The sequence below is a fragment of the Cylas formicarius genome, unplaced genomic scaffold (assembly GCF_029955315.1).
Source record: "Cylas formicarius isolate icCylForm1 unplaced genomic scaffold, icCylForm1.1 PGA_scaffold_4__25_contigs__length_36172078, whole genome shotgun sequence".
Lineage (NCBI taxonomy): Eukaryota > Metazoa > Arthropoda > Insecta > Coleoptera > Brentidae > Cylas > Cylas formicarius.
In genome coordinates, this window is record NW_026844334.1 from 24,413,955 (window position 1) to 24,427,001 (window position 13,047).

Sequence of the window (13,047 nt, forward strand, 5' to 3'; positions counted from 1 at the left end):
AGGACATCTCTGAATGGCTAGTGGTATTTATTTATTTATAAATTAAACTATACTTATACTTATTGAAGTAAATTTTGCTAGGGTAATTCAAATAATCGTTTGTGACATTTTTATTCAATTTGAAATTTTTTCTATATCAGTAATAGACCACAATTAACAGTGGTTTTCATTTAAGGGGTTTTAGCTAAACTCGGAAGGGATAGTGTATACATGTTAATCATATAATATGGTGAGAAATATGAAAGAATGCAGCAATGGAAATTGTTATAGTTTATTTCTTGTTTAATATAATAGTACTATACCATTTAAATAAATATATCATTTATTTGGACAAAGTCATGAACTAAATGGTATAGCTTTTGTGTGTTCCTTTTGTTCTGTTAATGCTCGGGATTCATGAACAAAAACAACAAAATTAATATTCTGAAAATAAAAAAATTTGGGATAAATTATGAACAAAATATTTTAGAAATACCTGCTGCTTTGCTGCTCGAATAAATCCATCATTGGAAGTCACAGTCACTGCCTGGATTCTATCACCAAACAAAAATATAGTCAGGGACCTCTGTCTAATTTTACCACCCAACTTTAACACTTTATCTGGGGTAAATTGCACATTCCTAAAAATTTCACTGCCTTCACTACCCTCCAAGGTTTCTTTGTATGTTGCATTGTCTGGCAAAACAACTACTCTTTCTAAAAGTTCTTTTGATCTAATTTTTTCATTGGAACCTCCTACAGTGTTAACAATATTCTTAAAACTGGTTTTTGCAGTTTCACAACAATATAGGGTTTTTCCTAGAATATATAAAAAAAGTTAAACCAGAAATAAAACAAAAGAAATGATATTAAAGGAAGTAAGAGATGTTTTACCTTCAAAAAAGTTATCCAAAATTGGTTTTACAGGTCGCTGCCTTTCCCATTCAGCTTGTTGTTTTAAAACAGGAACATGAAAGTCATATAAATATGCACTACCATTTGCAACGGAGCAACAGTAAGCCAACATTGCAGATACATCTAAATTAATTTTTTTTATACAAGTAGCATTGATTGTTGAAAGATCTGTGCAGCTAGGCTTTTCAACATTTTCGTCATCACTTAGATCAGAATCACTTTCTGCAATATCATAATCCTCTGACCGGGCCCCTACGACGGTAACTCCACAGTTTTTTAACTTATTGGATAGATTGCTACCAATACCATTAACAAATACAAAAATTACCTAAAATTATATATCATAATTAATCACTTTAAAAGAAAATTACAAGATACCTTTGGAGTTTGGAACAAACAAGGATACAATTTAGCACACTGAACATACTCAGATGCTTGATCTATAATACTTCGTGTGCCATAACTAGAATTTCCCATGCATATCTGACTCAAGGATTTTGGATTTCGAGCAATGACTTTAATCCACGTCAAACCATTATCACAGACAATATCTACAGTTACTTTTCTATCTTCCAGGCAATATACCTTATTAACGCTTTCACAATTTTTAATTGTACTCAAAGTATCAATAAGGGCAGAAAAATGCGTTAAATTAGAGCATTGTAGATGTTCTTTTTTTAATGTTCGATCTCTGCAAACCTAAAGAATTTTATTTACTTAAACCATTTTAACTGTTTGATCATTACTTTGCGAAGAAACTTCAGTTCTTGATTAATTTTACGAGCAAGCTTTTGGAGACCTTCGATATCTTTGTGGCGTGATACATAAGATTTCAAACTTTCTCCGAATTCAATTTTTTCTTTGGCTAAAGAATACAAATTTTCCGTACTTTCGCTATCAAAATTATTCTCACTCATTTCACAGCGGTTGACAACAAAAAATTCTTGAAAATTAAATTTGCCCAAAATCAAATTAATTCACACGATTCTAAGGTTTTTTTTTCTTCTTCATTTCTATTAGCGAAGTTTGGTCGGATCAATCGGCCAAATGCCAAGATTAGTTTTGGTTTACATATATTGAACAAATTGACTAGGATTATTATGCCAAACTGCTACGACCAAGGTCTCCAGGAACATGCGGCCAAGTTTGATTAATGGTTCTTCTTTCTTTCTTCTTTACTTCTAATGGCCAAGACTGCATAAGGTCATTCGGCCAGCTTACACAATTTTTCACATTATTCAGATATCCTAAAGAATGCCTTCTTAAGAGAAGGGTCTGGACCAATCCATCATCCTCCGGATTTGTTACATATACAAAATGGAATTTCAACAAAAAAAGGTTCTTTGACCGATTACAAAAAACGGCCTCCTCCCCTTCCCACGCGGATCATCCGGGTCCATCCGGGCTCCATACCGGCGTGAACAGGAAAAAACGACGGAGCTGACCACGATTGTAACTTTAAAACATTCACTGAACTCTAAAAACACTAAATCCACACTGTGGATACCGATTTCAAAGTTTTTGGGGACGATTACAAGGGATTCGGTCGGGAGCGAACAGAGGTTAAACCTCCTCGTGCAATGCTCGACCACAGAATCGTGATTAATGGTTATAGTGAAAATATTAGCCATACAGAAATTGGGCAGTTGTTGAGAGCTCACAAGACGAAAATGCGAGGATGGGTCGGTGGGCATGGGGTTAGACCTGCCAACTCGACTTGGCGGAGATTATGGATTTGATTCCCACCGGAGACTTTGGGGTTTGTGATCGTTATTAAATAGTTGAAACGTTTGTTTGTTGTAAGCTGGATGGCTTGACCTATGTAGCAGTGGTCATATACAGCGTATATAAAAAAGGAAGAAGAAGAACAAGAATGATGGATTATTTGTTTAACTTTTCATTACTTGTATAATCATATCACTTGTAGTTCTCAGTTCTCCGTAATTAGGATTCATTTATGATTACGATGACAAATTTCTGGAATTTTGGAATAAAAAATGGATGTCAATTTAAATCCATGATTACGCCTATGTTATTTAGAGTTCGTGATAATCTGAGATATACTTATTTGCAGCCACAATCCATATATTCTTTTATTGCCTCTATACAACAATTTGAAAAATAAAGACAAAAATTTCTAAAAGGTAAAATATAAAAAAATATTCACTTCGAAGAGCCCTACTTTTTTATTCTTTCGTATTTCTTCCTATATATTTTTCCTGTTTAAAAAAAAATAGGCTGCTGTAAGCTAACCGCTAAATAGACTAAAACATTGGTTTTGTAGTTAAATAAATAATTTCGTATTATTTGGACGAGCTGTACAAAACCACTTATATTTATCTCCCGACAATTTCTAACAAACAACGATTGTGCAATATCACTTTCAACTCAACATCGTGCTTACTATCCACTTGAACTGGTTTCCATTTAGGTGCGCTCGTGCAAGAAGTGTAAACTACTATGACGTCGTGCGCTTTGCCGTTAAGAAAAATTGCAATTGTTGGCAGGTGCGTGTACATTCTAGGCAATAATATTTTCTTTTATTTGTAGCACAAATTATTACTTCGTACCTACATATTTATTATCTTATTATTTTTGTGATGGTATAATGTCAATATAAGTTTCAAAAGGTACATAGATCAGGGAGAAAATTAGTTTTTATATGCATACATGCATCCCTGGAAATACGAATCCGGCTGGTAATTCTTCCAAAAATAACAGTAAATGTTCTAATAAATATGGGATCCTCAATCCTCTAATATGTGAACATTTTTTTTTAATAGTGTACGAGTGATTCAAAATCAACAGCATAGGGATGGATCTGAGCAAGATAAAAAATTCTTGTGTTTAAATATATACCTCGTTTGCGGGCTCTAAATAATATATTATGCAACAAGTTTGATAAACCACACTTTAGTCGCGAGTTTGTTTTGGCATGAGTGGAGCGAGTGTTCAATAATCGGGTGACTGAAGTACTGAAGTTCTTTCACAGCTTGCATACTATATCTTTTCTACCAGCATTCGTGACTAAAGTGGCATTAATCAAACTTGTTGCATAATATAATATTGATTTATATTTTTAAAAATGAAGTCGTCACTGTTACACTTTGTCGTCATTAGATATTAGATATTTGTAGTTTCCAAACCGTAAACTTTTCTGTAATTTAATTTGAGTCCGTTGACGTATGTTTCTGCGAGCAACTCTATACGAATAAATAAATACCCCCAGATGCTCTGAGAAGTTCAGACCTACTTATTACAACATTCTTATTACGTTTGGCTAGCTAATGTCTTCATTTCAAGAGATAAGGGTTAATTTTCTGAATGTTGCAGTTTAATTTTAACACAAAAAAGCAATTATCCTTTATCAGTGATAAGTTAGATAATGATATGAAAATATGACTTTTATCATGGTATAATACTAATAAGTTGTAGATTAAAATGAATTTAAAACTTTTTTTCCGATTGAAATCGCTTTGCCTGTCGTTGTATTATAATTAGAATGGAATAGGCATTAGAACATATAATATATAGAAAGGTATAACTATATAATTTACCGAAGCATAGGTACACATACATGGTTAGAATCAAAATCATGGATGATAATTATAAATAAATATACATATATAACTATATAATTTACCAAAGCATAGGTACACATACATGGTTGGAATCAAAATCATGGATGATAATTATAAATAAATATACTTATATAACGTCTTTATTTGGTTCTCAAATTTAATAGTTAATTACAAAATAAAATCAAATTGTTGGGCAAAGTGATACAAAACTGACAAAGTTACTAAACTTTATTATGTTATTGTAATAAACCATGTAAATTAAATTATTATCATAAGAGCATTAGGGGTATATCACCATGTTTAAATTTTGATTATTTCAATTTTAAATTTTAAATTCACAGATAAATTTATCATTTTTACCAATTTGTGTTCGAATTCTTGTGAATTAAGCGAACTAATTCAATTGTAGAGAAATTATGTTCTAAATAAAGATGGATGATAACGAGGCATATTGTATTTGGTTTTATACCTGTTGTTTACCATATGAATGTGGGGTTTTCAGATTGTTTTACATTAAATAAGTATTTATTGAAGATTGTGACGATAAAATTAATTAAATAATTTATTTCATACGGGAAAACACCACAACTCTTACAATTTAACAAAATAGTATTAATACTATATAATAAATGAATATGAGAAAAAAAAATACAAATGATATTTCTACTTGTTCTCCATTATAAACCATTTCAATAATAGGATCTAATGCTAAAAATGATCTCGCCTTTTTGAATCAAAAATCAACCATTATTTTATGAATTCGGAAAAAGAGACTCTATGACCAATTTTTCAATTTTAAAATTCAGGAAGCGACTGTTAGTAAAAACAATTTTCCCTGCCTGATGTGTCGCCCTTTTTAATAGACGAAATTCTATGGATTCATTATCATTATTTAGATATTATTTTTATTCGATTGATAATTGTCAAGCAATACAAGCAAATTTTAATAAGTGTTAACAAATGAGATAATTGTTTTTTTTAACTGTTATGTATCGATTAATTGATAAGTATCTTCTTTCTGGATTTTGTCCGTGCAAAATCATCAACTATGTCGTCGTAATCAATTTCTTGAACGAATTTAGCTGGAATAGAGAGTACGGATAAAAGTATTAAGACTGTCTTGGCCCAATCTTGGGCGTAAATACGTTTTTACCATTTTCAAGGTGGGAAAAGATCTTTCTACTGAACAGTTTGTTGCGCGAATACTCAAAAAGATATGTAGTGCAATGCCTACCTTCGGATATACATCTCGAAGATTCATTCATTAGTCTCTATTTCAGACAAATCTTCAAAAAAGTTAAAACTTTCGTAAAGTTTATAATAAGCACTTCCGCGTATTACCAATTGCACACTTAAAGTATCTAAAATTCGATAATAAACGTTGGTTCGAAAATTTTATTCTCCAGAAAAGAATTTTCCGTGTTCTTTTACGACGACTATCATAACAAATCAGTTTGAGAATCTTGAAGCTTGTTACTAGCAGCACTAAAACTATCCAAAATGGTATTCCAAACAATGACTAGAATTGCCGGTTCTAGATGTTGTAATTTTTGCTGCAGCCGCCTAGCTTCAGATCGCGTAGTGGGTTTTTTATCCTTGTTTTTAGCAATAAATTAAAGTGCGACAATTATACCAGGCTACTCGTTTTCAAATGCGTAGCATCCATTGATTGTTTCGAGTGGAAAAAAAGCCAACTGGTTCAGTTACAGATTCAGCCGCACAAGTTGCCACAAAATTTAAGGAATGGGCACCACAGGGAACATATTCTGTTAATGGATTAATTGTTTTTATTCGTTACCGCACACCTGAATATAAGCCTAACATATTGCTTGCGTTATCATAAGATTGACTACTACAATTCGTTATATTCAAACCATTATTCTCAATAGATTTTTAGCAGAGCATCTTCAATGTCTTTAGGCTTATGGTCAGTATTTGGGATAAATTCTAGCAATCTTTAAACAATTTGAACATTGTCACGTACATATCTAATAATTATCGTAAGTTGATCAACATGAGCAATATCAGGCGTAGAATCCACAATTACACCAAATTATTTAGCATATTGCACTTCCCTAGAAATATGTTGCAATACTTTATTTTGAATTAATAATATAATTTTTCGATAGATTGTTTTAGATAAATACGAGGTATTTCCACCGCCAAGGTGCGCTTATAATTTTAAATGCTCTGATGAAAACGGATTAAATTTAGTAAGAAGCTCGACTGAACCTAAAAAATTTCCATTATGGGGATCTCCAATTCATTCTGAATATCCTCTAAATGGTAGCCCTCTTTTTTTCCATTGAGTGACAGCTCCAGTTTTGAAATGACTTATGCTAGATTTGTGAAAATCAGAAAGCGTTTATTTCACCACTACTACCAATCAGTAAACATAGAGCACCAAACACCGATCCTTTACTTTCTGAATAGATTAACCATTCACGACGTCGATTTTTTCCGTTTTTCAGGGTACGTTGGATTAAAATACCTCGTTTTATTTCTATAAGCACTACTTGAATTTACAAAATTGGTTAGATTATTTTGTGGAGGACCGTTCATAGTACTGAAATCTCATGTTTCTTCATTCAAATTCCAAAGAAAAGGATTTCACTTCTGCGGTATCTTGTGCTGAAGTCTCGTTTAATTCTGGCTTAAAACAAAAATATTTTTTTACAACTGACATGAACATATTCTTAATTAAAATTGACACTTTACCTGATCAGACAAAAAGATTTTTTTTTAATGAATCTAATTATCAATATTTCAAATTTTTACCTCTTATGGAAGTCTATTTAGACAATAATCCAATTTTTGGTTTTTGACGATTTATATTTATTTTGCAAAAAAATCGATATAAAATGAGCATACATTTTACAAAGGGATGAATTTTAAGTGAATACCAAATACTAATTCCTAATTTCTCCATTTTCTCCAATTTTATTTAATTCCAAAAAAAAATTTGAAGGTTTTTACATTAAAGCATACATACCCTCACTCACAGCACAAAAAGTAAACAGAGCTTTAAAATTTCTCAAAAAAAGATTATCAATTTGATTTTTTTAAAAAATGTTATTCGTCAAGCAAAATATCAATATTGGGGCCACTAATAAAAAATAATTAAAAAATTAATTATATTCTATTTTTATAAAAAAAAATCGGAACCAATTCTTGAAATGAATTGTCGTTGAAATTTATCAATTTTGACATTCTGAAAAATTTGCCCCTGAAATTATGCCACCTCACCGGCCTAGGCGTAAATTCATCACCGGCCTGTTCTGTATTTTGATAAAATTATAATTACGTATGGCTTAAATAAATTTGCAATTATTACACAAGTGCGTGTCTGTCCATAGCTCTTGAATCAATAGGGAATTTCGTCCATATATCATTCGTCAAGGTATAGGTATATAAGAAAAATATTTGAAATATACATTGTGATCCAAATAGGCGTGACCATAAAGATATTATAGAAACAAATCTGTAAACATGACTATAAAATTAAAAATTTATACGTTTGTAGGCTAATAGCTCAAGTCAAGCCCAAACAAGCCTGAAAATGGTTACTGCAAGTAGCTTAAATATTTAAAGTAAAAAACTATTTTAAATTTCTATTAGTTTTACTTGTATAGTGTTTAAGATCATCTGGTCAAGCCTATATTTATGTTTGTTTCTTGAAATGGTAAGTAGTGATGCCAAAATATTTTTGCAGTGGTTTGATTGGTCAATCATGGGCAATGCTATTTGCGTCCGTTGGGTATAAGGTTTACATTTATGACATATTACCGACACAGATCGAAAAAGCGTTAAAGGAAACGGAAAAACAACTAAATGCACTGGAACAAAGCGGCCTTCTAAGAGGAAAACTAAAGGCTGCCCAGCAATTTGCATTGATTAAAGGTGAGCAGTGGTCAGTCTAAGCAAATTTGCGACGAGTCGGTTTCATTTCAGGCACGACCGACCTTCAAGAAGCGGTCAAAGACGCGATTTTAGTTCAAGAATGCGTCCCAGAGAATTTAGAGCTAAAGCGGAAAGTGTGGAAAAATATCGACGACGTCGCTGGACCGAATACTATCTATTCCAGTTCAACCTCCACCTTTTTACCTTCAACTTTTAGCGAGAACTTAAAAAATAGGCAAGCAAGTGGGAACAAAAGAAATTTAAGTTTGTAAATTTTAATGTATTTTAGGCAAAATATAGTAGTTTCTCATCCCGTCAACCCACCGTATTACGTACCGTTAGTGGAAATAGTTCCCGCCCCTTGGACTGATCCAGAAGTGCCCAAGAAGACCAGGCACATTATGGAGGAAATTGGCCAGTCCCCGGTTTCGTTTACGAAAGAAATTCCCGGCTTCGCTCTTAATCGAATACAGTAGGTGCACTAGTACATTATGAGCAGAAAAGTAGAAATTGATCACTAAGTTCTTGTTTATGGACAATTATTTCTATACGAACAGAATGTTTGTTTTTGTTTTTACAAACATTCTATGTTTTCATAAAACGACAATTAAAAGTATAGCAAGAATTCCTTCAAGGATGGTACCTATTAAACAAAAATGTTTAATGAAAAACATAAATTCCAGGCACGGTATTAATAATTGACCAGTACCACTTTACAATCTCATTTGGTACTAACTTGCCTTATGATGCCCTTATTCTGAAGGTCGGGTTGTTTTCGAACTCTTATTGCCAATCATGTATAGTTGGTTTGTGTCCAGACTCATTTAATTATGGGGCTCACTGTAACGTATCTGAGCAATTATAACTAATCGTAAATGCTAGATCCTAAATTAAAGCTATATTTTCTTATATCCTTGATAGCTTCCACTTTTTAAAAGAAACGATCATGTACTTTTTCACAATGATGTAATTGCAGTAAATCAAAATACATTCAAAATGACTACTGGCACGATAATCGGATAATCAGAAAGCGAGATAAACCGGTTTTGTGAAAAATCAATAGCTCTACCAATGGTGGTTACGAGAGACTAAACATTGTAAGAGATTTGAAAAACTATATTTATGCAAATCGACCAAGAGTTGAGTTTCTTCAATGGGTTGTAATAACACGGGACTGTGGGGTGGGGGGGTCCTTTTCCTGCTTATTGGGAAGTATCTAGTTCGGTTTGAAAGAAATATTTTTTTTACCCCTTAATCTAAAATGCCCAATTATCATCAAGCCTCAGATATCATTTCAGACCACTTTGGACATTTTCGGTACTTCAGTAACGCGTTTGGTAGCGATTCTGGCTGTTGTACAAAAATGTACCCAAAAACTAATCGTCGAAAAAAGACTATAGTATGACATGCCGATCTAGGCATATTTTTAGAAACTGGTTTATTAAAAATGCTGCGTCCAAACCTATTGACGGTCTGTCAGCGGCCCTGTGGGTTGTTAAATGCCGTAAGATCATTGTTTAAAACAAAATTTAAAATCTCTAGCATGCTTATGTTGAATAGACCTTCTCATTTTTTTGTTATATTTCATTATCGGCGTTAGACAGGCCGCTAGTAGCTATATGACTTTTAAATGCTTTGTCAAAATTTGTCTCTTCAAAGAAAAATTATCGCCATTGTTTTAAGTCGTTCAATAAAAAGGTTTACCCACCGTGATTGTAGCATTAACACGGGTATAGTCGATATGATTTGCGATGTCATAAAACCAAGAGAGAAAGATGCCTCAGTATTTTACCTGATTTTACTCGTATACTAAAAATTGCAAAACCCACCAATTTATGTGCCAGTGTGTTTTTGTCTCACTCGACAGAGATAGCACCAATTACCGGATATTTACAGTAGTTTCCACTACGAAATAGGGTCACATTTTTGAGAAACTGTTACCGAAACTGGAATTGCCGTCTTTAATTATTATGGAAAATGCAAGATATTCTTCCAGACTTAGTAAATGTGGTAGAAAATGGTCTAAAAATTGTCAAAAAGAAGTACAAAACAAACTTGCCGTGTACTAAAGACGAAATTTTAGACTTAGTGAAAGTGTAATAAAATAAATCGACAAGAAAAGAAGAAATTATCAATTGGCAATTAGCAGAAAATGGTATAAAATGTGAGTTGTTAAAAATTGTCAAAAATCATAAAATAAACTTGCCGTATACTACAGACGAAATAATTGTTGAAATGGGTCATTAAGTTTTAAAATTGCCTCCTTAGCATTGTATATTTAATACTATAGAATTGATGTGGGCTTAGTGCAAAATATGTTTTAATAAAAATATTGTAAATGAGGCAAGGCACGATGAAACTGCAGTATCTGTTTGGAAGGCAGCTCTCTAGATAGGTACCAAAGGAAATTGGATCAGTTGTATAACACATAGAGAGAATATAATAAAAGGATACTGGGAAAAAGAGAACACACCTAATATAACGACATCCCCATTTGTTGTTAATGTAGACGAAGCATTATTTGCTGGTAGGTTGGTTAGATGTTTCCTCGTAATTGAAAGCTAAATATGGTTTATTTGTATATTTACTCTTCTTTACTTCTAGTTTATTTAACAAATGTCCTAATTTTTTCATATAGATTCATCTAGTTGAATATTCGCGAACTAGTTAAATTAATAAGTCTCAGGTACAACCGATTCTGTCTCTCTTACTCCCAAGTAATGTCGTGATCGTTAGTGACGGCTGTCTTGCATTGATCAGATAGATATTTGGGGCGGAATAACATCTGTTGAAGTGTAAGTGCAAGCCAGATGAGCAATCTGTTTTATTTTGTCTGGCATTTTATTGCCCTCTATGCCTTTACAAATCTTACCAACTATATATTGAATGCCTGTTTTTGTAATAGAGAAATTGGTTTTAATATACAACCATACGAATAGACATATTTTTAGCAAATTCTTATCCTTATAAACTACTTATTAGTTTCGGAGAAATTCTATGTTGTTACCACTGAGAGATCCCTGGTAGATATATTTAACACTGTTCATTTTAGATATGCGATTTTGAACGAGACTTGGAACTTGGTAGAAGACGGCATTCTTGATGTGCACGACATCGACAAAGTGATGTCGGACGGATTGGGCATGAGATACGCCTTTTTGGGAACTTTGGAAACTACGCATTTAAACGCGGAAGGATTCGTGAATTACTGTGAGAGATACGCCAATACGATGCACGCCGTCAGTAAGGACTTCAAACCGGTACCAAAATTCGAAGGACCGAACGTCCCTAGCATTGCCAAACAACTAGAACAGTCGATTCCTCTTGACAAACTGCAGGCGAGAAGAATATGGAGGGACAAATGCCTTACAAAACTAAGTCAACTTAAAAAAGAGATGGACGATGAATGGAAACAACTCAGTCAATAACCATTACTGAAAATAAAGTGTTTTAAAGGTTTTTATTCTTTAAATTTGCGGCATCCGAATACCTTCCAAATATACGATGATTTTGGAAAGCGGAACATAGATATTTCCTAAAAATTTGTGCAACTAGAAAAGTAGTGATAACTTTGATATTTTAAATGAGACAACCTGTATATTGTTTCATCTTTCTTAAGCGGTTTAGAGATATCAATTACTTGTGCGATGTACAGAGTATTTAGAAAATCGTGGTTTTACAGTCCCCCACAAAATTCACAAAAAATGGTTTTTGAAATAAAATCATTTTTATAATCAACACTGCTTTCACAATATTAATTTTTTTGTAAATGTATTTGTGAAAAGTTTTTTAATAAAGAATATTTAAAAAGTGAAGAAAAAATAATTGAAATGGGCGGAGGCTATTCAAATGAGAAACCTTTCATATTACCTATCTATTTAGAGTGTGTCCAGACGGATTAAGTGTGTATGAATCACAACTTTCTACATCTTCGAATGTTAATTTCTTCGGAACCCTATTTTAATAATCTTCATCCACTTCAATTTCCTTTTTTTCACTTTTTAAATAGTCAATTTGTTTGTAAATACAATTGTCATTGTATCATGACATTTTATGTATACTTTTACAAATATGTCAAAATAATTCAACACCTTACCATGTTTTTAATTACCTGTTTTACAAACTGTTGGGTTTTCCTTTTCACCAGTTTCGTGTAGGACGGCAAAATCATCATTTCGTAAACACGCTGTACATCGAATTCAACTATTACGCAGGAACTAGGTAATATCAGCCAACATTTCAGCTTTCTATATGTTTCTGTTTTAATTGGGGAATCAGCTAAAGGTAGCTTCAGCTGAACCTAAAGCTTCAGCAAATTCCTAAATGCCATTTATCAAAAATATCTAATGTTCTATCAACCGTGAGGTACCCTGCACACTTATTAAATATACAAGTGTTAAAACGCGCCAAATGTAAGTTATGTTATCGCAACAAACTCAAAACTTGTTTGGTTGCTGTAACAAAGGAGCAATGAAGCTCCAATATTTTGGTGTTATTATCTGTATTAGGGGATCCTTGGACGAACGTCAGCGAGTTTTATTGCAGAGTTCTGTTGGTGTTTAATTTGCGAAAATCAAAATGATGTCATATGATACAAATAAGGATTAGTCAAAAATCAAAACTCCGGGATTGGACAAAATGATTTTTATTGTTGGGTTTTCTATTTTATTTT

General features: G+C 32.6%; 2 protein-coding genes across 2 annotated transcripts; one reads left to right on the plus strand and one right to left on the minus strand.

Moving 5' to 3' along the window:
* Positions 1-275: 275 nt before the first annotated feature.
* On the minus strand, positions 276-2,457 carry LOC132700761 (UPF0415 protein C7orf25 homolog). Its single transcript, XM_060668284.1, has 5 exons — positions 1,641-2,457; positions 1,273-1,593; positions 874-1,222; positions 476-798; positions 276-423 (listed from the first exon to the last, which is right to left on the minus strand). The coding sequence occupies exons 1-5, from the start codon at positions 1,809-1,811 to the stop codon at positions 337-339; spliced, it is 1,251 nt and encodes a 416-aa protein (XP_060524267.1). The 5' UTR covers positions 1,812-2,457; the 3' UTR covers positions 276-336.
* Positions 2,458-3,241: 784 nt separating this feature from the next.
* On the plus strand, positions 3,242-11,834 carry LOC132700675 (lambda-crystallin-like). The gene is made up of 5 exons (XM_060668156.1): positions 3,242-3,401; positions 8,188-8,375; positions 8,427-8,610; positions 8,665-8,847; positions 11,428-11,834. Exons 1-5 carry the CDS (start codon positions 3,355-3,357, stop codon positions 11,801-11,803), a joined length of 978 nt encoding a protein of 325 aa, XP_060524139.1. The 5' UTR covers positions 3,242-3,354; the 3' UTR covers positions 11,804-11,834.
* Positions 11,835-13,047: the final 1,213 nt, after the last annotated feature.

Excerpts from the sequence above, each read along its gene's own strand:
- LOC132700761 (XM_060668284.1), bottom strand. The coding sequence starts at position 1,811 with ATGAGTGAGAATAATTTTGATAGCGAAAGTACGGAAAATTTGTATTCT. Across the intron at positions 1,594-1,640 it reads AACTGAAGTTTCTTCGCAAA|GTTTGCAGAGATCGAACATT; the intron begins GTAATGATCAAA and ends AAAATTCTTTAG. Across the intron at positions 799-873 it reads TTTGGATAACTTTTTTGAAG|GAAAAACCCTATATTGTTGT; the intron begins GTAAAACATCTC and ends TATATATTCTAG.
- LOC132700675 (XM_060668156.1), top strand. The coding sequence starts at position 3,355 with ATGACGTCGTGCGCTTTGCCGTTAAGAAAAATTGCAATTGTTGGCAG. Across the intron at positions 8,611-8,664 it reads AGCGAGAACTTAAAAAATAG|GCAAAATATAGTAGTTTCTC; the intron begins GCAAGCAAGTGG and ends AATGTATTTTAG. Across the intron at positions 8,848-11,427 it reads TTCGCTCTTAATCGAATACA|ATATGCGATTTTGAACGAGA; the intron begins GTAGGTGCACTA and ends TGTTCATTTTAG.